This window comes from Oncorhynchus masou, chromosome 3, assembly GCF_036934945.1.
Source record: "Oncorhynchus masou masou isolate Uvic2021 chromosome 3, UVic_Omas_1.1, whole genome shotgun sequence".
Taxonomy (NCBI): domain Eukaryota; kingdom Metazoa; phylum Chordata; class Actinopteri; order Salmoniformes; family Salmonidae; genus Oncorhynchus; species Oncorhynchus masou.
In genome coordinates this window covers 41497410-41524882 of record NC_088214.1, presented here as the reverse complement: position 1 = coordinate 41524882, position 27473 = coordinate 41497410, and the positions used below count along the sequence as shown (strand labels likewise).

At 40.4% G+C, this 27473-nt stretch overlaps 1 protein-coding gene and 1 long non-coding RNA gene across 3 annotated transcripts in view; one reads left to right on the top strand and one right to left on the bottom strand.

Moving 5' to 3' along the window:
* Positions 1-18083, bottom strand: part of LOC135516925 (SH3-containing GRB2-like protein 3-interacting protein 1) — a 26964-nt gene extending 8881 nt beyond the window's left edge. Inside the window, 13 exon segments of the mRNA XM_064940997.1 lie at positions 47-147; positions 364-427; positions 1413-1513; positions 1742-1805; positions 2077-2101; positions 2467-2478; positions 3534-3545; positions 4208-4383; positions 7646-7703; positions 8269-8325; positions 8551-8587; positions 8904-8967; positions 18000-18083. Coding sequence (XP_064797069.1) covers positions 47-147; positions 364-427; positions 1413-1513; positions 1742-1805; positions 2077-2101; positions 2467-2478; positions 3534-3545; positions 4208-4383; positions 7646-7703; positions 8269-8325; positions 8551-8587; positions 8904-8967; positions 18000-18009 — 781 coding nt within the window. The 5' untranslated portion in view covers positions 18010-18083.
* On the top strand, positions 7003-27473 carry LOC135516937 (uncharacterized). 2 transcript variants are annotated; one of them, XR_010451991.1, is made up of 3 exons: positions 7003-7331; positions 10651-10757; positions 18046-27473. It is a non-coding gene; the product is annotated as an uncharacterized LOC135516937 (long non-coding RNA). The 2 variants fall into 2 exon arrangements; XR_010451989.1 differs by having other exon boundaries at positions 10651-10763.

Sequence of the window (27473 nt, the reverse complement as noted above, 5' to 3'; positions counted from 1 at the left end):
ACAAACACACGTACGCAGTCAGAAAGACTGTTCTCGTGAGAGTTACCATCATTTCTGTTACTATCATATCTGTGTGTCTCATAGGTCGTCTCCGGAGGAAGCCCGTAGAAAGCTGGGGATGCTCTGCGACTCTGGGATACTCTCTCACTGCAAGAGATGATAACATACATAAATACGATTTTATGACTCTGACATTCAAGATTTCCTTCATTTTCTTGGAGTGTGTTATTTAATTGAACTCAACAGCTTTATTTTTCCCCCAATGATAACATTTAGCAGACCCATCACAAATTCTAACAATACAGTATGTAAATATGCTAGCCTGTTTGCATTATTAGCATTAGCATGGGTTTGAACTCTGACCTTTGTGTCCCGAGAGCGGGGCTTGGCGTAAGGGTGGAGCGTATGGGTCTGGCAATCTCTTCACCTGGAAAGAACAACCCAATATGGCGGGATGTATTGCAAAAGGAAAGAGCAAAATGGGATTATACTGGGAAATATAGGTTAATCTGTGGACATCGGAGGGTTTGGAGTTCAGATCAGAAAGAATGGTGGATTGGCCGCTGTGGGTGAAAATCCAGCACTTGAAAAAAAGGAAATTAGGAATATACTGTATGTATAATTACTTAACTACAGGTACCGTAGATGTGCGCAAAATAGCTCTAAGTAGCAGTAGATGTATTGTTGTCTGTTAGTTTACTCCAATTAGGGAGGGATGGTAGAGTAGGCGGAAAAAGGTATAGAGAAGAAAAAAATTGTTTTAAAAACTGGTACAGCGTGAAGCCTTAGCATTACAACAGCCATTATCTGGAAGATTTTTCCCTAGTCGCACAGTGCTCCCAAAATAAAACTCATGGTTGTACAGCAAAACATTTCCTTGCATATGCGACCGAATTGGTCGCATTTTAGAGCCCTGATCACACACACTTACCTCCATGCATTTCTTATCATGCAGATGATCTGGTAGAGGTTTAGGTCGGCTTACAGTACAATGGCAGGCAAATGGGCTACCAAAACTCACAGTCCAGCTTAAACAATAGTAATAGTAGTAGTTCAGTAATGATTTTCTAAATGGGGAGGTTAAACCATTACAACAATAAATACATCAATAATAATAAAAGGAACCCAAAACCACTAATATGATATATATATGTATCCACTGCTTGAGTTCCTGCATCTCTTATAGAAAAGCTCAAAAGTATTGTGGAGTTCCTGGACATAAACAGTAAGGACACTCAAAATGAACACCGGCACCTATTTCAGTCCAAGTCAAGCACTGGTGATAATACAGTTACAGATACCATTATTATGATTAGGGGCAATCAACCAACATACTGTACAAACACAAAGCTAAAACCCATGCAACACAAACACACATATGCAGTCAGAAAGACTATTCTCGTGAGAGTTACCATCATTTCTGTTACTATCATATCTGCGTGCCTCAGAGGTCTTCTCCGGAGGAAGCCCGTAGAAAGCTGGGGATGCTCTGCGACTCTGGGATACTCTCTCACTGCAAGAGATGAGAAAGTCAACTTCCATAAATATGATTTTATGACTCTGATGTTCAAGATTTCATCGATTTTCTTGTAGTGCGTTATTGAAATGTAATTTAACAGCTTTATGTTCCCCAAAGATAACATTTAGCAGACCCAACACAAATTCTAACAATGCAGCATGTTAATAAGGTAGCCTGTTTGCATTGTTAGCATTAGCACGGGTTTGAATATTGAATATTGACCTTTGTGTCTCGGGGGCGGGGCTTGGCGTAGGGGTGGAGCGTCTGGGTCTGGCAATCTCCTCACCTGAAAATAACAATATTATAATATTATATATCATAACATTATATCATATGTTATATGTATACTGGATGTCTTCAAATTCTGTGACAGCCACTGAATGTGCATCTGCACGTAAACTATTGTAACTACAGTATGTATTCCGACCCTAAATTGTTTAACTGATGGTGTAGAACTGTGAAATTATACTGTGATGTACGTGTATGTAGTTGACACAGACGTGATGTCAAACAAATTACAATTAGCAATACACTACTTCCACAAGCAATGTACTTACAAGACAGGTGTCTCTTTATCGAGCCCTGCAACGAAAATAAAGTCATTTTCAGTATAACAGTAAAAAGGAATCCTAACGTCACATAAGAAACGTGAAGGTAAACAGTTCAACTGATAATTGATTTCCCCGGATGAGTCTCCCTGCTAATGTGAACGAATAGAGTGAAGAACTAACTGTAAGTATGGACACTGACAAAAGACCACTTTTTTGAGGCCATCAGTAAATTTCATATTGCTGGACTGGAGAAAGGGTGTTGAAAGGCCGTGTTTGGGTATGTAGAAAATTAAAAATGGACAACCACCAAAAGATAATCTTCAATAATTAATTAATTTCCCTGCGAGTGTTTTGGGTGCAGACACTTTTAAAATGAGCCACCAGGTGGCGACTTACCGGGCTGCGTCTCTGAGACCAGCAAAAAGGAAGAGAGAACAGACCTGATCAGAGAGTGAGTGACAAATCAGTCAAATGGAACGGAAAAGAATGCAGCACCTCTTTACTTCAGGACTGTGCCATAAAGCCTATTGTACATACGGCAATGCAGCAATACAGCATAGCACCTGGTAGGATACGTTATTATCATAGGCCTGGGTCGTGCACTTTAGGGCAGAGAACGGAACATATATCTTTTTACATTTTGCAACGGTAAATTAAAAAGGGTTTCTTATTCGGACATTTCCATTTAGACCCTCCCTGCTTCCGTCTGTTTTCTTCCATGTGGTGCCTATGAACAAGACCCTGCTGTCATTTAATTGACAACGCTGCACTTGTGACCCCGTTTGTTAGCCTACCAATTAGCTTTGGTCAAACAGAATCAATGGGCTATCAACAGGTGTTATTTGAAGAATTGTGCATTTATATGTGCCATGTAAGCCTTGCAAGAGAAGTACAAGTAAAGTTCAACAAAATTCTAACCGAGGATACTCTTTAAAATGTGCTAAAGGCATGCATTGTGAAATAGTTAATATTATAAAACATATCTAATATGCAGAGAGAGGAATTAGAATAACTAAACAATTCCAATACCAGAGCCAATCCCAGCGGGCAAAACTGATTGCAATGACGTCAATGATCTCATTAAGGTTGTAAAAGAACGTTTTGTAAATGTATTTTTAACAACCAGAAAAATAGATCTTCACCTAGTTGTAATCGGGTTACACCTGACCAGGTGAGAACCAATATATGACGTCTTTCTTGATTTCATCATGAAAACAGGAGGTCGCTTGGTTATAATCTGGTGATTTGAAGTATTCTGAATCCGAAAATCAGTTTCTAACAAAAGAAAGTGGCGTCACATCACATGCAACATTTTGCCTGCTTGGGATTTTTTTATGCCTCTGTATGGGAAAGAGAATCCACGTGAGAAGATAATCCACAGCCAAGTGAATCCATGCCCATGCTCTTTCTTTACAGTGAAACAGATAAAGAAGTGAAAGGAGAAAAAAAAAAGACGGGCTTACCGGACTTCTCCTCTACAAGAGCAACAGATGGAAGAGACAGAGACGGAAGAGAAGAGTGAGAGGAAGTGAGAGGAGGGAAAGATATTCAGATGTTCAGTACATTCCCGATAATTTCACCGGCTAGAATTAGCTGTAACTGTCTCAAGTTTCAACAAACAGATTCATGTACAGTAATAGTTCATATAAAACGCCAAAGACAGCTAGCAATTTTCGGCGTAATTTATTGTGAGGGCCTGCAAATGTAAATGATCACAGCACTATTTCCGCATAAAATGCATAATATGGTTCAGTCAAGCCACACGTCAACAAACTTTTTCCCTCGTCAGCGCATTTTTGTGACAAATTGGACAAAATCGTAGGCATATTGACGTATACATTTCCGAATTGCAGCAGCAAAATCAAGCATTTTTGACAGGAAATATCACAACAACAAAAAACCCAGCTAAATCCTTGAGAGACTGAGTTACAGTCGTGGTCCTTAGTCATAGCAACCAGTGTTCAAGCCCTGGTCAGGTACATTGCACTTTACGAGGTACAAATCTAGAGTCAACATCCCCTTCCTCAATCCTATCCTTAACCATTAGTGGGAAATATGCTAAACTAACCCAAGAGCAGTGTCTTGGGATAACTTCATCCTACTCCAATTACATACAGATTTAACATCAAGGGCTCACCAGAGAGGGAGATAGAGCCAAGCCCCCAACTGAAGCTTTCAGTTCGTCCATAGATGGGACGGCACACTTGGCAGTGTCGGAAGGCAACGGCTTGATCTTGATCTTGAACTTCCTCTTGTCGTCCTCGTCCTCCGAGTCGCTGGAGGACAAGAAGTGCTGCTTGCCTTTGGGAGCTGGTGAACACTCATTAAGGAACAATATATTTTACAAAGAGTCACATTACAGAGGTGCACAGGGGTAATCTTGGCACCCATAACCTAATCTTGGAAACCCAGAACAAAAATATTGCGTTACTGTGTGACCTTCTCCATCATGGTTAGATACATTTATATTATATACGTCTGTACAGGCTTGTAAGTAAGCATTTTGGTGCATGTGACAATACAATTAGATTTGTCCATGAGAGATGGTAGACAAAGGAGCACCAAAAGCATTTCTAATAAACTAAATGACTAAAAAGTTTGTCCACTCCCTATATTTCGGGTACCTCAAAGTGTAATTTGATCCCTAAATGTAATTAAGGGCATCAAAGACCAAACCTCACACATACTCTGGACCATATATCGAGTCAAGTGCCTATCAATTTCCCTTGCCACAAAATGTATAATTAGCGTGAGCATACATCCATTCCAAAGACACTAAGGGTGCATTTACTAAGGCAGCCCAATTCTGATCTGTTACCCAATTATTGGCAAAAGATCTGAACTGATTGGTCAAAAGATTAATTTGTGGCAAAATATAATGATTGGGCCAAATAGATACTTTGTCACACAGAAAGCCAATAGTCGCTGGAACACAAATGGCGCAGCGATATACAGTACACCTGTCTGACTCCGTCTGGTGTGGCCCAGTTTACTATACTGCACCTGCTGTTGTTGCTGATCTAGGATCAGATTGTCCTACCACAAATCGTAATTGTTATATCTTACTGCTGATGGTAGAAGATGTCACTGAATATTGCCCTACACCTAACCTTGTCCAGAGGCTCAATTGCTAATCTGATCCTGGGCCAGTGACTACAAACATACATTTTCAAATGGTATTGAAAGCTTTCGAGGTGGGATGCAACAGAGATAAACAATGGGAACACCGTGGCTACTCTTATTTGACTCTGACCTGTTACCCAGCCTGGCTGTTCTGACTAGACGTAAAATAGTAGTACATTTGTATTGGTCCAATTAGTATGTTATGTTACGTATGGTTACATAAGACAGAAGGCTATTTAAGACAGGAACAAAATGAGGGAGGTTAGTCGGGGAGGATGGGTGTGTGTATAACGCCAATATCTAGCAACCCAAAGGTTGCGTGTTCGAATCACACCACAACAGTGGTGTTCAAAGTCGGGGATGTGATGGGGAAACTGCAGTGGGGTCAATGAAATCAAATAAAAAATAATTGGGAACAAAAAATTATGAGTGTAGATTCTTTTATGGGTAATACACAAATGTGAGAAAGATCATTTGAAAACAAATATGTATTGTGTAAATGTATTTATTGGTTTCCTTTCAAGAGATGAAAATGTAATGAATTGAATGTTAATTTGTTGATATAAAGATCTAAATGTACAGATTTGAAGGTTGTATCATTAGATTTGGCGCGGGGTGGTGTCGTGAGAAATTGTTGTGAAAAAAATGGGGTCCCCGCTGAAAAAGTTTGAATACCACTGCACCTTAGCATTGAATACCACAACTTTAGCATGGTAGCTAATTAGCTACATTTGAACTACTTCACAACTAGTTACAATGTTAGCTAACCCTAACCCCTAACCATAGCCACCTAGCTAGCTCTCGTTAGCCATCGGAATTCAGAACATATCATACGTATTGAACATTTGTAACATATTGTGCGAAGTAACATATCATTGAAATGGATGATGGACATCCACAAATTCATACATATCATAGAAATCGTAACATATGATATTAAATCAAACCAAAATTGTATTAGTCACATGCGCCGAATACAACAGGTGTAGTCCTTACAGTGAAATTGCTTACTTACGAGCCCCTAACCAACAATGCAGTTTTAAAAAAAACAGATAAGAATAAGAAATAAAAGTAACAAGTAATTTAGTTCAACTAGTAATATAACTACATTTTGCAGTAGCTTGTTGAACTAAATTCAAATCTTGGTAGTGTTTTCAGTAGTTAATTACTACTTTTTACATGTAGCGGTGTACCTAACTACTGGAACTACACACAACTAATTTTTTGCAAAAATTAAAGAAAATATGGGTGAAGTAGGCAATACTTTTCTTACATTTCCGACATCAGACCTGCCTATTTTTTTGCTTGAATAATAGTTTGTGAGTTTATTAATAGCCTAAATTACACATTCTGTTAACATCTGACTCCAGAGTGATCTATTCTTGCAATTTGTAGTCTGTTACATTTCAGATTTAGAAAGGACAGTTTAGATGAAGTGAACTACTTTTTCAAAGTAACTTTGGTTTAAGTAAACTATATTTTTCTTAATGGTAACTTTAGTGTCGCTTAACTTCTTTCAGTGTGAAGTCATTTGGAAGCTTGGTAAACTAGCTTCCCCAACACTGCCTTTCACCTACTGGCCCTCTTTTGGTCCAGCAGGCAAGGGTCACTGACATGTAGAGCAAAAAGATAGCGAGGTGGTCTGATTGATTTGGCCTATTTAACACAGAGCTCCACTGGCCCAATGACTCAGCTAGCTAAACAGGTCAATAACTTAACAGTCAGTGTCCCAAGACACTGCATAGCTTCCATCCCTGTCTGCCCAGAGTTGGGCAGGAATCAGGGACCCTCTGCACCAATCAACACTCACCACCCAAAGAAGCACCTTCAATACCTTACCTAGAAGAGCCACACCAATTTTTTTTATATATATATATATAGAAAAATGTACTTGTCTTTTGCTACTAGCACTGACTTTGCTGTTCCGGGATTCATACAATGGCATTGAGGAGTATACCACCTTAGTCATCGGCTTCATCAATAAGTGCATTGACGATGTTGTCCCCAAAGTGACTGTACAAACATATCCCAACCAGAAGCCATGGATTACAGGCAACATCTGCATCGAACTAAAGGCAAGCGCTGCTGCTTTCAAGGAGCGGGACACTAATCTGGACACTTATAAGAAATCCCCCACGGTAAGGTCTACATTCATTGTATTTGGCGCATGTGACAAATACAGTTTGACTGGATTTGATGACTACTTTGTTGAGGGAAACTGTACTTGCGACGATTGTGCTATGTTGTTGTCTCACCTAGCTATCTTAAGATTAATGCACAAATGTAAGTCGCTCTGGATAAATGACAAACATGTCAAAATGTCAAATATTTCCTGGTGCCCGGCAACAGTACTAGGTCTCAGAGCAGGTGACTGCACTTGCAAGATTCCCACTACTAGTGCACCGATAACTAGCGAGCCATTCTACATCAGCTACATCCGATAAAAGGATATTTTCCCCCTCTTCTCCGGGTCTGAGACTGAAGCCCTCAGCATCCACATCTGGAGTTGCCTGTATAACAGGAAGTAAATATGCATAACTAAGTGGTCAATTCATGTTTTTTTACATTGTGTGACAACAAACACGGTCACTTCTCTCATGCTTGTGGTTAAATATATGCACACAAAAACCGCAATCCTACGTTTTTCATAACTAAAGATGTCTGAAGATGCTTGTTTGTTCAGACTCACACAAACTTTATGTACGATTCTGAAAACAGAGATCACGTTTTGATTCCAAATTCAATGTTATACGAGGATGATTGATTGACATAAATCAGGAAAGCTATAGGGAGCAGAAGCAGAAGGGTCGTCTGGTTGTGGGAAGTAAAGTTTCAAATGTGGTTTGCCCCTTTGTGGTTGAAACAACTACCGATTTATAAGCAAAGTATTGCATGAACGGTTTTCAACTTTTAACGCGTCTTCATTTCTATCGTCACGAGTTCGAGTTCTGACAACCATTTCCCGTTGTGCTCCCTATACCTGCTATTGCTTATTCACTAACCGGCTGTGTTACTACTAATTACTGACACTATAGAGGGATTAATTACTGCACTGTGCTGTATGAATGTACTTACATATCGATCCCAATCAATCTCCCCATAATAGCCATTTGGAGCCCCGTTGGTCTTTTTCTGTGATAATGGAACGTGTGAGTGAGAAACTCTCATAACACCAAGCATTTTATATACCCATATTTTAAATACACATAGCTTGAAAAAAACAACAACACAGTTCACAATGGCGATTACATTCAACTAAAGTAAAGAGAAGTAAAAAATAATAATAATAATAATAGAAAGAAGAGTGAAAATAAGGGTATCAAGAACATCACATAGATTGTTTACACCATAGTCTACCTTTCTCGCACTTACTCCATCTTTGTCAGGTGAGCCCCTGTATAGAGAGACATGAGAGGAAAGGACAGAATCATCAGCTAAGACTACTTTGACAATAGTAGTGGAAAAGCGCAGAAGTTCTACATGACCTCTCAAATAGCTATCAGACCAAAATCATTTAAAAAAACAACAACACTTGGATAGTCCATAGACGCTCAACATGCAGTCATATGCCAACTGCATGTCTATGGACTTGCAATCAAGTAAGTGTTACCAAAGTAAATCTAGCCACTGAGTTATGTAATGTTTTTAAATGTCTTGGTGCCAGGTGTTTAATTCTGCATGTTAAACTGTCTCTACTCGTTCACACTTACGTGAAATCTGTATCCTTCTCTTTCTTTCGTAACCCAAAGGCCTTTCTGGTACGTTTTTTCAGTCCTAGCAGCGAAGAAAGAGAAGAAGGAGAGAAAGTGAATTAGAGAGAGTAATGAAATAGTGATGGGTATCTCCATGAGCACCAGCATGTGAAGTTCATAGGAGCATATCAAATTGGGTGTCAAATGAAAGCTAAGAGTATATTTTTGGGAAATGAAGGCAGAGATACAACCATCTTAAAAAGTAGGCATAAGTAAAGGCTTTGCTTTCAAACATGTTCCAGACAAAAGGTATCAGAAATACACAATAATATTGACATAAAGATCCCGGCAAGCTAATATCAACACTTAAATGTACTTTTGGAGAAATTGTTAATCTTCTGTAAGTTTAAGAAATATTGCCTAATGCTTTGTAATTCCATTACTAATATCCCACATATCTTTTTCTAATTTGTCTCTCTCATGAGGGTGGATAATGAAAGTTCACAGAAGTAACAAGTATTTGATAGACCTACCAATTAGTTGTAGTGATCTATTTTTTGCATGAATTATTAAGTGATTAAAACTCGTAATTCCCCTTACCAAATAGCGTAATTACTAAAGAATCAGTAACAGAATTACTGCAATTGAATTGGCTACAATGGGAAATCATAATTGTCTGGACAACTCCTCCCTCTCTCTCTCTCTCCCCCTCTGCCTCTCTCTCTCTTCAGTTAATATCACCTATCCCAGCTCTTAGGAACACCTACCCATGAGCCCCCTCTCTTTCCATGTACTGTAATAAGCATCCTCACCCACGTAGCACCGACCGACACTGGACTTCAATGGGCATTGAAAAGTAGTAGATGGCGTTGTGTGGGCGAACGGTTTGCCGATGTCAACGTTGTGAACAGAGAGCCCCGTGGTGGTGGTGGGGTTATGGTATGGGCAGGTGTAAGCTATGGACGGCGAAAACAATTGCATTTTATTGATGGCAATTTGAATGCACAGAGATACCGTGACGAGATCCTGAGGCACATTGTTCTGCCATTCATCCGCCGCCATCACCTCATGTTTCAGCATGATAATACACGGCCCCATGTTGCAAGGATTTGTACACTATTCCTGGAAGCTGAAAATGTCCCACTTCTTACATGGCCAACATACTCACCAGACATGTCACCCATTGAGCATGTTTGGGATGCTCTGGATTGACGTGTACGACAGCGTGTTCCAGTTCGCGCCAATATCCAGCAACTTCGCACAGCCATTGAAGAGTAGTGGGACAACACTTCACAGGCCACAATCAACAGCCTGATCAACTCTAAGCGAAGGAGATGTGCCGCGCTGCATGAGGCAAATGGTGGTCACACCAGATACTGACTTGTTTTCTGATCTACTACGTCCCTACCTTTTTAAAAGGTATCTGTGACCAACAGATGCACACCTGAATTCCCAGTCATGTGAAATCCATAGATTAGGGCTTATTTAATTTATTTAAATTTGCTGATGTCCTTATATGAACTGTAAGTCAGTAAAATCTTTGAAATTGTTGCCTGGTGCGTTTATTTTATTTTTTTGTCCAAAATGCTCAAGCTCAGTAAATTTGGTTTTGAAACGTTGATGGACAGTAATATTCAAACCTGGTCTCTGATTTTCAAGCATATTTAAGTCAGGACTGAGACTGGACCATTCAGAACCACTCAGCATCTATTGGAAAGCCTTTCTGGTGCGTCTTTGGCATTAACATTTGTGTAATTTATCCCAGGGATAGGTTTTCAGAAGACCGAGACGGGTTTTCCTCGAAGGACCCTGGGACTAAACACCTCCATCTCCAACTGGATCCTGGACTTCATGACGGACCACACCCGGGTGGTAAGGGTAGGCAACAACACATTTGCCACGCTGATCCTCAACACTTGGGCCCCTCAGGGATGAGTGCTTAGTCCCCTCCTGTATTCCCTGTTCACCCTAACGACTACATGGCCAAACATGACTCCTTGACAGCTTCTACCCCCAAGCCATAAGAGTGCTGAACAATTACTCAAATGGCCACCGGACTATTTACATTGACCTCCCCCATTTTGTTTTTACACTGCTGCTACTCGCTGTTTATTATCTATGCAGTCACTTTACCCCTACTTACATGTTCAAATTACCTCAACTGACCTGTACCCCTACACATTGACCTGGTACCGGTACCCCCTGTATATTGCCTCGTTATTCTTATTTTATTGAGTTACTTTTAATACATTTTTGCTTTAGTTTATTTGGTAAATATTTTCTTATCTCTTTCTAGAACTGCATTGTTGGTTAAGGGTTTATAAGTAAGCCATTCACAGCGCATGTGACAAATGAAGTTTGATTTGATTATGACAAAACAATGGATAAATCTTTCCTAGTTGTGAAAAGTTGGTAGAATATTATTCAAAGTGATTAGCAACTGCAATGGCTGCCAAATGTGCTTCCACCAAGTATTAACTCTGGGGTGTGAAAACATACACCATCAAGACCATCTTCATTTTTGAAAATTTTTGTTACACTTTCTATAATTTTTCATTCACTTTGGAAATGTGGAGTAGGATGTGTAGATCGGTAGGAGAAAAATCCAAATGTAGAGTATGCTTTTTTCCTATTTAATTTGAAGGCAGCAAAATGTGAAGAGGGTGTCAAATCACCACATTTGTACAACCAAAGACAATATGGAAATGGGGGAAATGGCAGTAGTAATCAATCTATACACCCCATTGAGCCTGTGCGAAATCTAGCTACGGCGGCCATTCTGTGCCAAAACTGAGGCCAAGCCCCCTCCAGGGTTGGTAGTTGGCATCATACAGTGTTGTAATCAGGGCAACTGGAAAAACCAACACCCTGACACAGTTTAATGTGTGGGCACAGCGAAGAGCTCAGGGCCTATGTCCCCTGGAGGGATCCCATGTTGGTACAGTTTAAGGTGACTTTGGAGCACAGGTGGAAAAACGTAGTACTGGGGACACATAGGTGCAGAATTATTTTTTTATTTTCTTTTACAATAGTTCTGTCCATTTAGGGTACCACTTGTGGCTCAAGGGCACCCCCAGAAGCAAAGGTTCTGTACAGACCAGTGAAAATTGCATTTTTAAAAGTTAATATTCTGTTAAAGCAGCCTTTCTTACATTATGGGTCGCGGACAAGTTAATGGTGGAAGTAAAAACATACATGACCAAAAGTGCTCGTCGAACATCTCATTCCGAAATCACGGACATTAATATGGAGTTGGTCCCCCCTTTGCTGGTATAGGAAGGCATTCACTAGGTGTCGGAACATTTCTGCAGGGACTTACTTCTATTCAGCCAGAAGAGCATTAGTGAGGTCAGACACTGATGTTGGGCAATTAGGCCTGGTTCGGAGTCGGTGTTCTGATTCATCCCAAAGGTGTTCAATGGGGTTGAGGTCAGGGCTCTCTGCAGGCCAGTAAAGTTAATCCACACCGATCTCGATAAACCATTTCCGTATGAACTTCCATTTATGCACTGGTGCATTGTCATGTCAGGCCTTCCCAAAACTGTTTCCACGAACAACAGAATCATCTACAATGTCATTGTAAGCTGTAGCATTAAGATTTCCCTTTACAGGAACTAAGGGGCCTAGCCCGAACTATGAAGAACTGCCCCAGACCATTATTATTCCTCCACCAAACTCTACAGTTGGCACTATGCATTCGCGAAGTTAGCGTTCTCCTGGCATCTGCCAAACCCAGATTCGTCAGATTCATCAGACCGCTCCAGAGTTCAATGGCGACGAGCTTTACACCACTCCAGCCGAGGCTTGGCATTGTGCATTGTGATCTTAGGCTTATGCACGGCTGCTCGGGCCAAGGCTGCTCCCAATGAACAGTTATTGTGCTGACGTTGCTCCCAGAGGCAGTTTGGAACTCGGTAGTGTCTGCAACCGAGCACAGAAGCTACACGCTTCAAATCAAATCAAATCTTATTTGTCACATACACATGGTTAGCAGATGTTAATGCGAATGTAGCGAAATGCTTGTGCTTCTAGTGCCGACAATGCAGTAATAACCAACTAGTAATCTAACCTAACAATACCTTATACACACAAGTGTAAAGGGATAAAGAATATGTACATAAATATATATGAATGAGTGATGGTACAGAACGGCATAGGCAAGATGCAGTAGATGGTAACGAGTACAGTATAACATGAGATGAGTAACGTAGGGTATGTAAACATAAGTGTCAGTTTAAAGTGGCTAGTGATACATGTATTACATAAAGATGGCAAGATGCAGTAGATGGTATAGAGTACCGTATATACAGTGGGGCAAAAAAGTATTTAGTCAGCCACCAATTGTGCAAGTTCTCCCACTTAAAAAGATGAGAGAGGTCTGTAATTTTCATCATAGGTACACTTTAACTATGACAGACAAAATGAGAAAAAAAATCCAGAAAATCACATTGTAGGAATTTTAATGAATTTATTTGCAAATTATGGTGGAAAATAAGTAAATGTAATATGTGAAAATGTAAATGATAAATGTACGCCTGGAATAGTAGGTCTCTGTGGAGTCAGTACAGAACCTTTTAGTTCTATTTCTGGGCAGAATTGCAGGAGATTAGCTGTAAAACCGCAAAAACAATTTCTCTGCCTCTTGGCATAATGCGTAGAATTGCAGGAAATATGCTTTAAATCGTCAACATTTTCTCTAAGTCTCATGGCAAAATGTGACTCATTTCAGGACACTAGGCATATGTCGCATGTCACTACTTCACAGGAGATGCATTTGAACGTAAACAGGAACCTTGACCTTTGCCATGAATGGCTGAGATAATGGATGGGCTGGACATGCAGAGAGATGAGTTTGGAATGGTCTGTTATGTAGCACGCTTGTGTCTATAACATGAGCTGCCCAACATGTGTGGGTAATCCTTTCTAAAACAGTTTTTTTTAAGATATCACGAAGAACTGCTAATGCTCTCCACTTTCTGGAGGACTGAGATTGATTGCAAATATGCGGAGGGAGCTGAAAAGAGAACACAGAAGGCTGTTGTAAAAAACACCTGTCTCTGGATTATATCTTCAAAGTAAGGGCAATCATGGCATCCGTGACAGAGAGGGAGAAGCGTTCATTCATGTATGTGGGTTAAGAGAGTCTTGCTAGCTACATTTTCAGATATTATACATTTCTAATTTTGTCAGAAAGTCATTTTCATAGCAAGTTAAAGCTGACTAGCAAGCTACATGTCGCAACAAAAGACTCCACTATGCAAGAAACCATTTAACTGTACCGTTTTAAAACTTCTGTATCCTGTGCATGTGACAAATAAACTTTGAATTTATTTGAGATAGTGTGTGTTTACCAGAAACAAGCATTTCTGGGTTACGATAGGGCCTAAAAAAAAATCCTCCTTGTTCATGAAAAACTGCTCAATAATATGTTTCAAATTCATAACCCAGAAACGGTGTCTCCCGTCATGCTGAACTAAAGGCATGCCAGATAGGGCCTAAAAAATATATTTTGAACCTCATTCATGAAAAGTGTTCAAAAATAGGTTTCAAATTCGTAACCCAGAAACGGTGTCTGCCGTCATGGTGAACTAGCGTCATGTCGGATTCGGCCTAAAAACTTTCGGCCACGTTCATGAAAAAGTGCTTAAAAATATGTTTCAAATTCATAACCCAGAAAGGTAAATGTGAAGAACAACATGGCCAGCACCAAAGTCAGATTAGGATATAACGTTAGGCCAACGAGATATTGTCCAAGTTCTACAATTCTCCGGTAAAATGCCCTTCTTTTATTACGTTAAACTCGCAACCATATTTTCTGTACTTAGCTCGCCATTAACTTCTAAATAAGGATCTTGTTGTGAGCTTATTTTACTGGAATATTGAACACAAATTAGCTAGAGTTAAGATGTTGTCAGCTATGTGATATGGTTAGCCAGCTAACGTAAAGTTTGCTATATTACTATATGTCAAATACATTTTTAAAGGGACAGGTTTATTGGTGTTAAAATGTTATGTTGGATCACCAGGCTGCTGACGTCATGAAGCCTGTCGTTTTTGTGTTTATACTTTTCATAACGACAACGACAAGTTTAATGTCGGACGACAATAGAATGTACATAATGTCACTGCGACAACTGCATACAGACATGTTGATAGAAGTAGTATAAACCAGCCTTCAGTCTTGAAATCTTTGTTTGTACACTACCATACTCACTGATCTCACGTTTATGGTAGTAATTTATTTAACTTTGTCTCCTCGGTAAGAAAAGCACCACTTATTTTTAAAATTAGGAATCCAATGTGCCATTTGTTTATTTCTGTGTTTACGTGACTAATGCTACTACTTTTTGGAAAATGTGTTGTATAATTTCATAATTTCAGCACATGTGAATCCTTAAAGAAATGGGTGGGGCTAAGGCTTTAGAGGGTGTGAACGAAGCTGAATGGGTGTAGACAAAGAAGAGTTCTCCTGTAGGTGTACCAAAATATTCAAGGACCATTTTCTCCAAAGTGGTGTTACAAGTTTATCAACTTCCAATTACTTTCCCATTGTTCCTCAACTGTAGTGTATGATTTACAATTTTCTATCTCTGACTCTCTACTTTTATCCAATGTAAAAAAAAACACCATTTCAAATTTTGCTACATAAGACCGGATCGAGCCGGTCGGTGACAAATGTGTAGAATTTCATGAAATTAACTATAAAACTAAAATGTTCCTCTCTGATATCAGGAAGGGGGCCACAAAAAATAGGACTACACAACTGATTCAAATTTGATGAGTTGATCATTTGAATCAGCTGTGTAGCGCTAGGGCAAAAACAAAAATGTGCACCTCTTTGGGTCCTCAGGACCAGGATTGAGAACCGCTGTTGTACACAATCGTGCACCATTTTCAGGAAGCCATTTTGGCTCGTGAGCTCTACTTTCAAAATGACCTCCTGAAATTATATAAAACTCAAACACATCTTCAACTCATACCCAAATAATGTTGTTGACTATATTCGTATTTGTGGCCAATGCACAAATTGTAGAGAAGAAAAAAAAACACTTCAAAAGAAAATATCTCAAACTTCTATCTCAAACAGACTTTTTCAAAAATGCTTACCATTTCATCATAGAACATGTCATGTTGGCTCATTGGCTGAGCTGGCCAATCAGCAGTCTACTTGCATGAATACTTTTTATGACCGGTATACACCCACACCATTTGGGTACGCACAAACTATTCCAACACAGAAAAGCTGCTTTTTAACATGCCTAATACATTTATTTGATAGAAAGCTGGAAACACTGGACAGTTACTTCAAGGGATTATTTTGAACCATGACCTGTAACTGGGTCTCGTGAAGAAGTTAAAAACATTTCCCACCCAGTAACATGTTAATATATTTACTTTTTGACCTTCTAAATGTAGTTTTGTTAAGTGCATTGAATCCAAATGCAGCCGATGAAGAAGCGTTTGAAAACCCTATAACCAAGTTTGACTTTAACAGGGCCTGTAGGCAGACAGTACTGTAGTAGCATGGAAAGGGAATGAAACATTTAACTACAGTATTACTGAATCATGAGGTCAATTTTATTCAGCTGTTTTGATGTAGGCCTAGTTTATGTCAGGCACAGTAAGTAGACATAAACAGCCTCGGACAGGCCTTGGACACTTCTTGGATGCATCTCAATAGTCTACCAATAGTCTTACTCTCTTTGTCTCTTTTCCTTCATTTGCACTGACATGAAAGAGCTGGAAACGTGGGACGAATGGGGCATCTGCCCCATTGCGTTCACCAATGTCCAATGGCCAGTGAAAAAAAGAGAGAGGGCACATGGGGATGAAGGAGCTTTAGACTGTTGAGACGCACCCAGTTTTCCCCCCTTACCCGCTCCACTCAAGATTCTTTAAAATGGACAACTTAACAAAACATTGTACAGTAACACTGCACTGAATAGCAGTCAACTGGCCTCAGAGAAACCCTAGGCAAGACCCTCTCTCTCTCTCTACAATTCAGAATGCATCTGACAGCATCGCTATTTCTGGCCAGTGTGCCTATCTGTTACCTAAGACTTTTCAATCCCATAGAGCACCTTGCTATTCACATGGGCACTGAGGCTCACACTACCATGGCTCTCAATGAGGAACGGAGAGAAAGCCTAACATCTCAGTTGTGTCAGAGCCTAAGAGCTGCCAGCTCGGCACATCCACAAAAGATTCCGTCGATAGCTTCACAAATAGTCTGTATCTATAAACCACTATACACTTCTAAATGTGAGCCATTCATTCAGCAAACCGAAGCAACATACAGTATAACACAGTATTTGTTTGACAACAGAAAACGTATGCAATCAATTCATGTTAGACCATGTGTACAGGTATGTGTTTTGTTAACAACGCCTACCATGTTGACATAATGTTTAAAGAAATATAACAACTAGAGAATAGACCAACTCATGTCACAATGAAAACACTATTTCATTTGCGCCATTACAGAATGCTTTGATAAGGTCCTCTTAATGATAGGTGATCAGTGAATGGGCCACTGATTCAAACACATTCTGAAATGAGCTGGCATCATTTCAGCCAACACAAAAGACTTGAATAGAATACATGGGAGATCACTGAATTCTAGCACAGATAGTATGAGCCACAACCTCAGTAGGTATAACCTTGAGACAAGACTATTAACTAATTACACACCCATCACGAGAGAGAGAGAGAGAGAGAGAGAGAGAGAGAGAGAGAGAGAGAGAGAGAGAGAGAGAGAGAGAGAGAGAAACACACACACACACACACACACACACACACCCCTGCCGAGCCGGACGTCTGCCTCATTGTGCTACACAGCTGTGGTGTGAACATCTATCCCTCCCTTACAAATCAATCCACACACACGCATAGGCATCTGACAGAGCCACGTCACACTACAGATAGAAAAAAAACGTACGGTAGCCTAAGCACCAAAACACAGAGATGCTCAAGATAGTTAGATACCCACTAGAGCTTATTACCAAGCAATAGCACCCAAAATACTGCCTTGCAGAAGGGCATAAATAGGTAGGAGAAGAGAGGGAGGAGATGGAGGATAAAAAGGAGGAGCGGGGGGGGGGCACAAATAATTACCTTCCATCATGATTGCAGATTTTCATTCCTCTGTCCCCCTCCACAGATGGAGGGAGACCAACAGATGGATAGAGAGACAGACAGGCGGATGGAGGAACCCGAGATATTCCAAGTGGCTAAATGATGCCGGGTCTAGGGCATTCCTAATTGCTGAACGGCTCCCAAGTGAAGCGGAACGTCGTTGCTCCCTCCTCCTCCACCCCTTGAGCCCAGACACCAGCACACGGGGGGTGGGGGAGGTAGCCAGGCAGGCTGTCGGGCCGACGGAAGAGGCAGAGACAGAGGCCCAGGGAAGGTGTAGAGAATCGGGGGAAGGGCCCAGCGCGTTAGGCCCCAGTCGCCCCAACAGCACTGACACACGCCATCAACGAGAGGTGGATGCTGAGTTAGAAAGGCAAAGGAGAAAAACACAAAGCTGGCGAGAGAGGTAGACTGAGAGAGAGATAGAGAGCAATGGAGGGAGTGATTATGCTGCTTGCTGATGTCACACCTGCGCTGAGCCAATCCCGGCACTCTGGCAGTCATCTGCTTTGTCACATGGCTTCTGTCCCCTGATGATGCCTTAGCTCTTTAGCTTGGACTGTTAGCAGATATATTGTAGCCTATACATACAATTCCACACTCATTGCATGTTTTTTTTATTGTACCTGCTAATACAGCAACATAACACAGGGATGCTTAAAATACCTATCAACAGTATACAGACAATTCTACATGCACCTAGTATATTCAGTTTTTTTGTGCAGATGTGAAATCCTACCAAGGACACATGTCTTGATTTCTTCACGACTGTGTGTCTGTATAAATGTTTGATATTTAACTGTATGCTTATTCACATCAGTATGTTTGTTGCTCTGTTTTCGCGTCACATGATGGCAATCCTTTATGCCAAAGTCGCATTGTCAACAACCACCAGCACACAAACACACACATACGGGGAACATCACACATACCTCAGCATGTCAGATAAAGAGGGAGATTTGTCAATTAGGTACGTTAGAAGGAGGATTCAAATGGGTATGTGGGAAGGGATAAGGGTATTTATTTGGAATTGGGGTAACTGTCATGGGACAGTGTAGCTCAGAGGCATTCTGTGAATAAAATAACCATTCCCTTATTGAAAATAACACATACACTCACTTAGGTTGGAGTCATTAAAACTCGTTTTTCAACCACTCCACATATTACTTGTTAACAAACTATAGTTTTGGCAGGTCAGTTAGGACATCTACTTTGTGCATGACATGCCATTTTTACAATAATTGTTTACAGATTATTTCACAATATCACAATTCCAGTGGGTCAGAAGTTTACATACACTAAATTGACTGCTTTTAAACAGCTTGGAAAATTCCAGAAAATGTCATGGCTTTAGAGGCATCTGATAGGCTAATTGATATCATTTGAGTCAATTGGAGGTGTACTTGTGGATGTATTTCAAGGCCTAGCTTCAAACTCACTGCCTCTGCTTGTTTTCATGGGAAATCAAAAGAAATCAGCCAAGTCAAAAAATTGTAGACCTCCACAAGTCTGGTTCATCCTTTGGAGCAATTTCCAAATGCCTGAAGGTAACACGTTCATCTGTACAAACACTAGTACACAAGTATAAACACCATAGGTGTCACGCCCTGATCTTAGAGATCCTTTTTATTCTCTATGTTAGGTCAGGGTGTGACTCGGGTGGGAAAGTCTGTTTTGTATTTCTTTGTTTTTGGCCATGTGTGGTTCCCAATCAGAGGCAGCTGTCTATCGTTGTCTCTGATTGGGGATCACATATAAGTTGTCATTTTCCTTTTGGGTTTTGTGGGATCATGTTTTCTGTTTAGTGTCTGTGTAATGGCTATCGATGGTGCTTTGTGGGCAGAACTGAGAAAGCGTGTGTGAGCAAGGAGGCCTACACACCTGACTCAGTTACACCAGCTCTGTCAGGAGGAATGGGCCAAAATTCACCCAACTTATTGTGGGAAGCTTGTGGAAGTCTACCTGAAACATTTGACCCAAGTTAAACAATTTAAAGGCAATGCTACCAAATACACTCAATTAGTATGTTAACTTCTGACCTACTGGGAATGTGATGACAGAAAGAAAAGCTGAAATCTCTATTATTCTGACATTTCACATTCTTAAAATAAAGTGGTGATTCTAACTGACCTAAGACATAATTTTTACTAGGATTAAATGCCAGGAATTGTGAAAAACTGAGTATAAATGTATTTGGCTAAGGTGTATGTTAACTTACAACTTCAACTGTACATTTCACATGTGAACACGTGATGTTAATGTGACGCAACGTGATAACATGAAACTACGTGACAACATGATCTCTTGTGAAATAAATGTGACAACATGGGGAGGCACTTGGGATTTGAACTCAACACCTCTTGGTTGCAAGCTACCTGAAGTTCCTGCTGCACCACCAGGTCTGTTGACATCTGCCTCCCGTGTCTGTTGAAGATCAGCTGGCTATATCATGACACTAGGCGAGACCCAAATGCAGACACGGGAGGCAGGTGGTTGGAGTTTCAGATGTTTAATAAATCTAAAGGGAATAGGCAAGAGAATGGTCGTGGACAGGCAAAAGGTCATAACCAGATCAGAGTCCAGGAGGTACAGAGTGGCAGGCAGGCAGAATAGTCAGGCAGGCGGGTACAAAGTCCAGAACAGGCAAATGTCAAAACCGGGAGGACTAGAAAAATGAGAAAAGGCAAAGCAGGAAAACACGCTGGTAGGCTTGGACATACAAGACGAACTGGCAAAAAGAGACAGGAAACACATGGATACATACACTGGGAAAGACAAGCGACGCCTAGAGGGGGTGGCGACAATAACGAGGACAGGTGAAACAGATCAGGGCGTGACAAGCTACTGTTTTATTGCCAAGGATACACTTCTGCACTTTCCTAAAGTTGCAGTAAAAATAGAGTAAATATATACCAAAACTATACCAAAGGTGTTATTTCTATAAAATAAGAGTATGCTTCTGTATTCCAATGTAAACGACTGTAAAATCTTCTACTGTTACCACTTCACCTTAAATGGTATTTGAACTCGTGACCTCTCGGTCACGAGCAACCTGAAGTGTATTGCTACAGTGCAGCTACACCACCAGATTTCTGAGTGTGAAAGGAATATGGGCTACAGACTTATTGTCAGGAATGTGTTTCTACACTTTGCCAAAAGCTGCCCAGAATCAAGTAAACGATTGTCCAATTACCCCCATCAATGCAACATTAACATAAAACAAGCAATGCTCAAGGACCCTTGACTTCTATGAGCATACATTCTTTGAGGATTTGAACATGCAACCTCTGGGTTGGGAGTGCATCAATGTTTCTGCAGTGCCACCAGGTTCATACTCATTGATTAGAACATATATTAACACACTCAAAAATAATTGTCTGGTTTGGTACACTACAGTATTCCCTGGGATACAAAAAGGTCAAAGGGTACACTTCACAGGTACACATACAGTATGAACTCACATGGTACAATGTTGTACCTTGTAGGTATAATGGGCCATTTTTCTACCCAATATTTGTGTCACACTCTGATCTGTTTCATCTGTAAATTGTGATTGTCTCTACCCCCCTCCAGGTGTTGCCCATCTTCCCATTATCCCCTGTGTATTTATACCTGTGTTTTCTGTCTGCCTGTCCCAGTTTGTTTTGTTTCTTCAAGCCTACCAGTGGTTTCTCAGCTCTTGCTTTCCCCCCCAAGCACAAAAAGCACAATTTGTTACGTCCCTGTTAGTGAGCATTTCTCCTTTGCCAAGATAATCCCTTCACCTGACAGGTGTGGCATATCAAGACGTTGATTAAACAGCGTGAACCTTGTGCTGGGGACAATAAAAGGCCACTCTAAAATGTGCAGTTTTGTCACACAAGACAGAAGTCACAAGTTGAGGGAGTGCACAATTTGGAATTTTTTATCCATTATTTTACCAGGTAAGTTTACTGAGAACACATTCTCATTTACAGAAACAACCTGGGGAATAGTTACAGGGGAGAGGAAGAATGAGCCAATTGTAAACTGGGGATTATTAGGTGACCATGATAGTTTGAGGGCCGATTGGGAATTTAGCCAGTACACCTGGGTTAACACCCCTAAGATAAGTGCCACCCTACACAGGGCAGTGTCCCCAATCACTGCCCTGGAGAATTGGGATATTTTTTAGACCAGAGGAAAGAGTGCCTCCAACACCACTTCCAGCAGCATCTGGTCTCCCATCCAGGGACTGACCAGGACCAACCCTGCTTAGCTTCAGAAGCAAGCCAGCAGTGGTATGCAGGGTGGCATGCTGACTGCAAGAATGTCCACCAAAGCTGTTGCCAGAGAATTGAATGATAATTTCTCTATCATAAGCCACCTCCAACATCATTTGAAATAATTTGGCAGTACATCAAACTGGCCTCAAAACCACAGACCAGGTGTAACCACGCCAACCCAGGACCTCCACCTCCGGCTTCTTCACCTGCGGGATCGTCTGAGGCCAGCCACCCGGACAGCTGATGAAGCTGAGGATTATTTCTGTCTGTAATAAAGCCCTTTTGTGGGGAAAAACAAATTCTGATTGGCTGGGCCTGGCTCCCCAGTGGGTGGGCCTATGCCCTCCCAGGTCCACCCATGGCTGCGGGCCCCAGCCAAGTCATGTGAAATACATATATTAGGACGTGATTCATTCATTTCAATTGACTGATTTCCTTATATGAACTGTAATTCAGTAAAATCATTGAAATTATTGTATGTTACTGTTTATATTTTTGTTCAGTATATTTGACCATGTGCCTAAATATGCTAATGAGCCCCAGACAACACATAGGTCCCACCTACATTTTAAGAGCAGTACAGCTCTCCAACTCTCCAGAAATTTCCGAATAGCTAATTCGTTGAACATGGAACGTGATGAGTTTCCTAGTTCTGACGAGCACGTGCACGCAACATAATGCTGCATTTGTAACTCAGTGGGAATGTGGAATTTACCACACACGACTGGGAAAACTCTACTTGAACGTCCCTCCAACTGGTAATTACTAGTGGAACACTCATCTATCATCCTGAGCTCCCACTTCTCCCACATGCTGACCTCCGATGCCACCTACTAAGGAAACGACCTTTATAACAGCATGTTCGGCAGTTAAATGCAAAAACAAAACATCATTAATAAAAAGCAATCTATTAATATGTTGTTTTTTTTTACACTAATTTGTTTATGAGCATGATAGCTGTACTCATAGTTTATGGTTTACGCAGCTTGTTGGCCATTAGCCAATCAGCGTTTCTCAACGAGTTCAAAGCACATGCATGTATCCAACTGATATTTACTTCACTAATGGTAAATTCCCACCCCCTCACGGTTACGAATGCAGCATTAAATGTAATATATTGGGCAGCTAGCTAAGCTTTTTCCTCGGTGGACCTGCATCTACAATGTATGCCATTTCAGTTTGTGTAGTTGTTGGTTTAGCTTTCTGTGACTTTGTAGAAAGTACGGTCTGCATGTGTAGGCGCATGTTGCGTCATGATTGCAAGGTGTCCCGATATCTTTTCCAACGGTCCCATTATCTTTTACAACTGTCCCGTTATCTGGTTTTAATGTCCATTCTAGAATATCTTTCTAGCCAATCAGGAACAATGCTGTGGAATAAATAGAATTATAAACGCAGTGGTGGGCAGTATATGGGACTTTGGTGACAAAACGGATGGCACTGTGTTAAACTGGATGCAGTCTATTGAGTAGGGTATTGGAGGCTATTTTGTAAATGACATCGCCGAAGTTGAGGATAGGTAGGATGGTTGTTGTGAAATAGGAAGCCAATTCTAGATTTAACTTTGGATTGGAGATGTTTGATGTGAGTCTGGAAGGAGAGTTTACTGTCTAACCAGACACCTAGGTATTTGGAGTTGTCACATATTCTAAGTCAGAGCCATCCAGAGTAGTGATGTTGGACAGGCGGGCAGGTGCAGGCAGCGATCGGTTGAAGAGCATGCATTTAGTTTTACTTGTATTTAAGAGCAATTGGAGGCCAAGGAAGGAGAGTTGTATGGCATTGAAGCTCGCCTGGAGGGTTGTTAACACTGTCCAAAGTAGAATGGTGTCGTCTGCTTAGAGGTGGATCAGAGACTCGCCAGCAGCAAGAACGACATCATTGATGTATACAGAGAAGAGAGATATGACAAAACATTTATTTTTTCTGCTCTAATGACGTTGGCAACAGTTTATAATAGCAATAAAAGCACCTCGGGGGTTTGTGCTATATGGCTAATATACCACAGCTAAGGGTGTTGTGCATGAGAACAGACCTTAGCCATGGTATATTGGCCATGTACTGTACCACACCCCCTTGGGTCTTATTGCTTAATTATACCATGGCATTGTTGAATACTCCTTCCTGATTGGCTTCAAGGGCATTATAGGCTGCATTATTTCCCTATAATGCACAGTCGAATTAAATGACTATAGTTCATTTTTACATGTTTTGCTTGAGCTGCTTTTGAAAGCAAAAGTGGAATAGAAAACAGTATTGCTATTGTTTAATTCGATTTTCATAATAGCAAGCTAGAACTGATGGTTTGGTTAGATAACCTAGTAAGTCTGTTTGTTTGGTTACCACGGCAACTACTGTAGCTATCTAGTCAACTTGTTAGCTACTTCAGTGGATGTTGAACACATTTCTACTGACAAATTAACATATTTCTAGTGACAAATGTGTTCAATTGTAGCCATGTTATGAAAGAGAATTAACTCGTGGGTCTATGCATTCTCAGGAAAATTATGCAAATTAAGCAACTCCGTGGAAGACTGAGTTTCCACTTCGTTCATTATTTTCCATAGAACGCATAGCCCTTCATTGATGATCCCATACATAATCCTGTACAATATGAAATGTGAATTATAACTTTGATCTTTTTGATGGGGTTGCTAAAAAAAACGTAAGGGAAATCTAGTCACAATTTAAATGACAAACTTCATAAGCCTTTTTAAACCTCAAATACAGTACAAGTGTTTAATTTCTCCTGCAAATTAAGATGCTACATACAGACTGTACACTAAAATGGATTTTCAGTACAAAACAGTACAAAAATGTCATAGAATCAGACAGAATCTAGGATCAGGTCCCCCTATCCATTTAATCTTATCTCATAACGACTGCCCCCACCCATTGAAGACACGGATGTTCAAGGCCAACTGTGGTACTGCAGGCTGTTACGGTTTTCTTCCTGGGAAGGAGAGGAGGACCAAAATGCAGCGTGGTTATGGTTGAACATCTTTAATAAAGAGGATAACGTGAACAATATACAAAACAAGAAACCGTGGAAAAACCGAAACAGTCCTAACTGGTACAAAACACAGAGACAGGAGACAATCACCCACGAAATACCCAAAGAATATGGCTGCATAAATATGGTTCCCAATCAGAGACAACGCTTAACACCTGCCCCTGATTGAGAACCACTCGAGGCAGCCATAGACTTACCTAGAATACTACAGTGAAAACAACCCCGTAAATCTACAAAACCCCTAGAAAAGAAAACACATAATCACTCATGCCACACCCTGGCCTAACCACAATAATAAAGAAAACACAAAATACTAAGGCCAGGGCGTGACACAGGCATTGTTAACATAAAACAGGATCTCACATTAGTGAATGAAAAATCTTCAAAGTCAATCTTCGTATAAATAAAATTTTAAAAAGACAATCATGGTACCAAAAATTGCTTCTAATTACACCAGATGTACACTACCGTTCAAAAGTTTGGGGTCACTTAGAAACATTTTTTTGTCCATTAAATATCAAATTGATCAGAAATACAGTGTAGACATTGTTAATGTTGTAAATGACTATTGTAGCTGGAAACAGCAGATTTTTTAAATGGAATATCTACATAGACGTACAGAGGCCCATTATCAGCAACCATCACTCCTGTGTTCCAATGGCACATTGTGTTAGCTAATCCAAGTTTATCAGTTTAACAGGCTAATGAAAACTTTTGTCCTGATTAAAGAAGCAATAAAACTACCCTTCTTTTTACTAGTTGAGTATCTGGAGCATCAGCATTTGTGGGTTCGATTACTCAAAATGGTCAGAAACAAAGAACTTTCTTCTGAAACTCGTCAGTCTATTCTTGTTCTGAGAAATTAAGGCTGTTCCATGTGAGAAATGACAAAGATACTGAAGATCTCATACAACGCTGTGTACTAGTCCCTTCACACAACAGCGACAACTGGCTCTAACCATAATAGAAAGAGCAGTGGTGAAGAGGCGACTCCGGGATGCTGGCCTTCTAGGCAGAGTTGCAAAGAAAAAGCCATAGACTGGCCAATAAAAAGAAAAGATTAAGATGGGCAAAAGAACACAGACCCTGGACAGAGGAACTCTGCCTAGAAGGCCAGCATCCCAGAGTCGCCTCTACACTGTTGACGTTGAGACCTGTGTTTTGCGGGTACTATTTAATGAAGCTGCCAGAAGCTGTTCATCTATTTGTCCTTTGAACTCCTCCAGGGACACCAGCTCCTGGAGTTTTTGGTTGACTTGGAGGGCATTCCAATACCAGTGGGCTGAGTAATGAAAGGACACGTTTCCAAGATTGGGTCATAATTTCGGGGCATTGTTAGCATAAAACAATATTGAGATCTGAGCTTGTATATGTGTTTTAATTTCGAGCTAGAAGAGAGGATAGATAAAATGGCCATTTTCCTCAAATGGCCTTATAAATAATGTGGCCACTTTGTTACAGCGTTGTCTTTTAAGCCACACGATTCCGAATGGCAGTTAAATCAATTAAAATAACCTTCATCGTCAAGATCGGTTGCCTAAGCCGAATAGTCCTATTTATCACGTATTATTATTATTACAAATAGAAGAGATTATCACTTAGTATTATTACAAATAGAATAGATTATCACTTCTCACAATGGAGCTCATTTAGTAAAGGTAGATCAGAGCTGAATCAATGTTTTGCAAGATCACATAATGATTAATTTTTTATTATATATTACAGAGCTGAATATAATAGTATAGGAAAGAGCATATTCTTCCATTTCTATGATACTTACCGTAGTCAAATAGCTGAAAAAATTCAAGAGGTGCAGCTCTATTTCCAAGTGTAACTTTCCCCAAGAATATCTGCACTGTCTATGGTTTCAGCACATGACCACTCACGCGGCAGTGTTTTTCTGGCTACTAAGCAAAGACTAGTAACAAAATAAATGTAAAATATGCTATTCTGTTTTCTTTTCAAATACATTCTCTTATTTCCACAACATTTCTTTAGACTTCTTCGTGATGGACTTGAACTAGTGTTTTTTTGTTTTTACTTGTAGCCTAGAGTAACATAAACTAATGAAAATGCTATTATGTTCTTTGAAATCATCATTTTTTTTACTTACTATGACTTGTACTATGTTATGTCTAGTCTATGAGACCAGGATGGTTTTATCATCATATTAGCTTCAAAATAAAAGGTATTGAG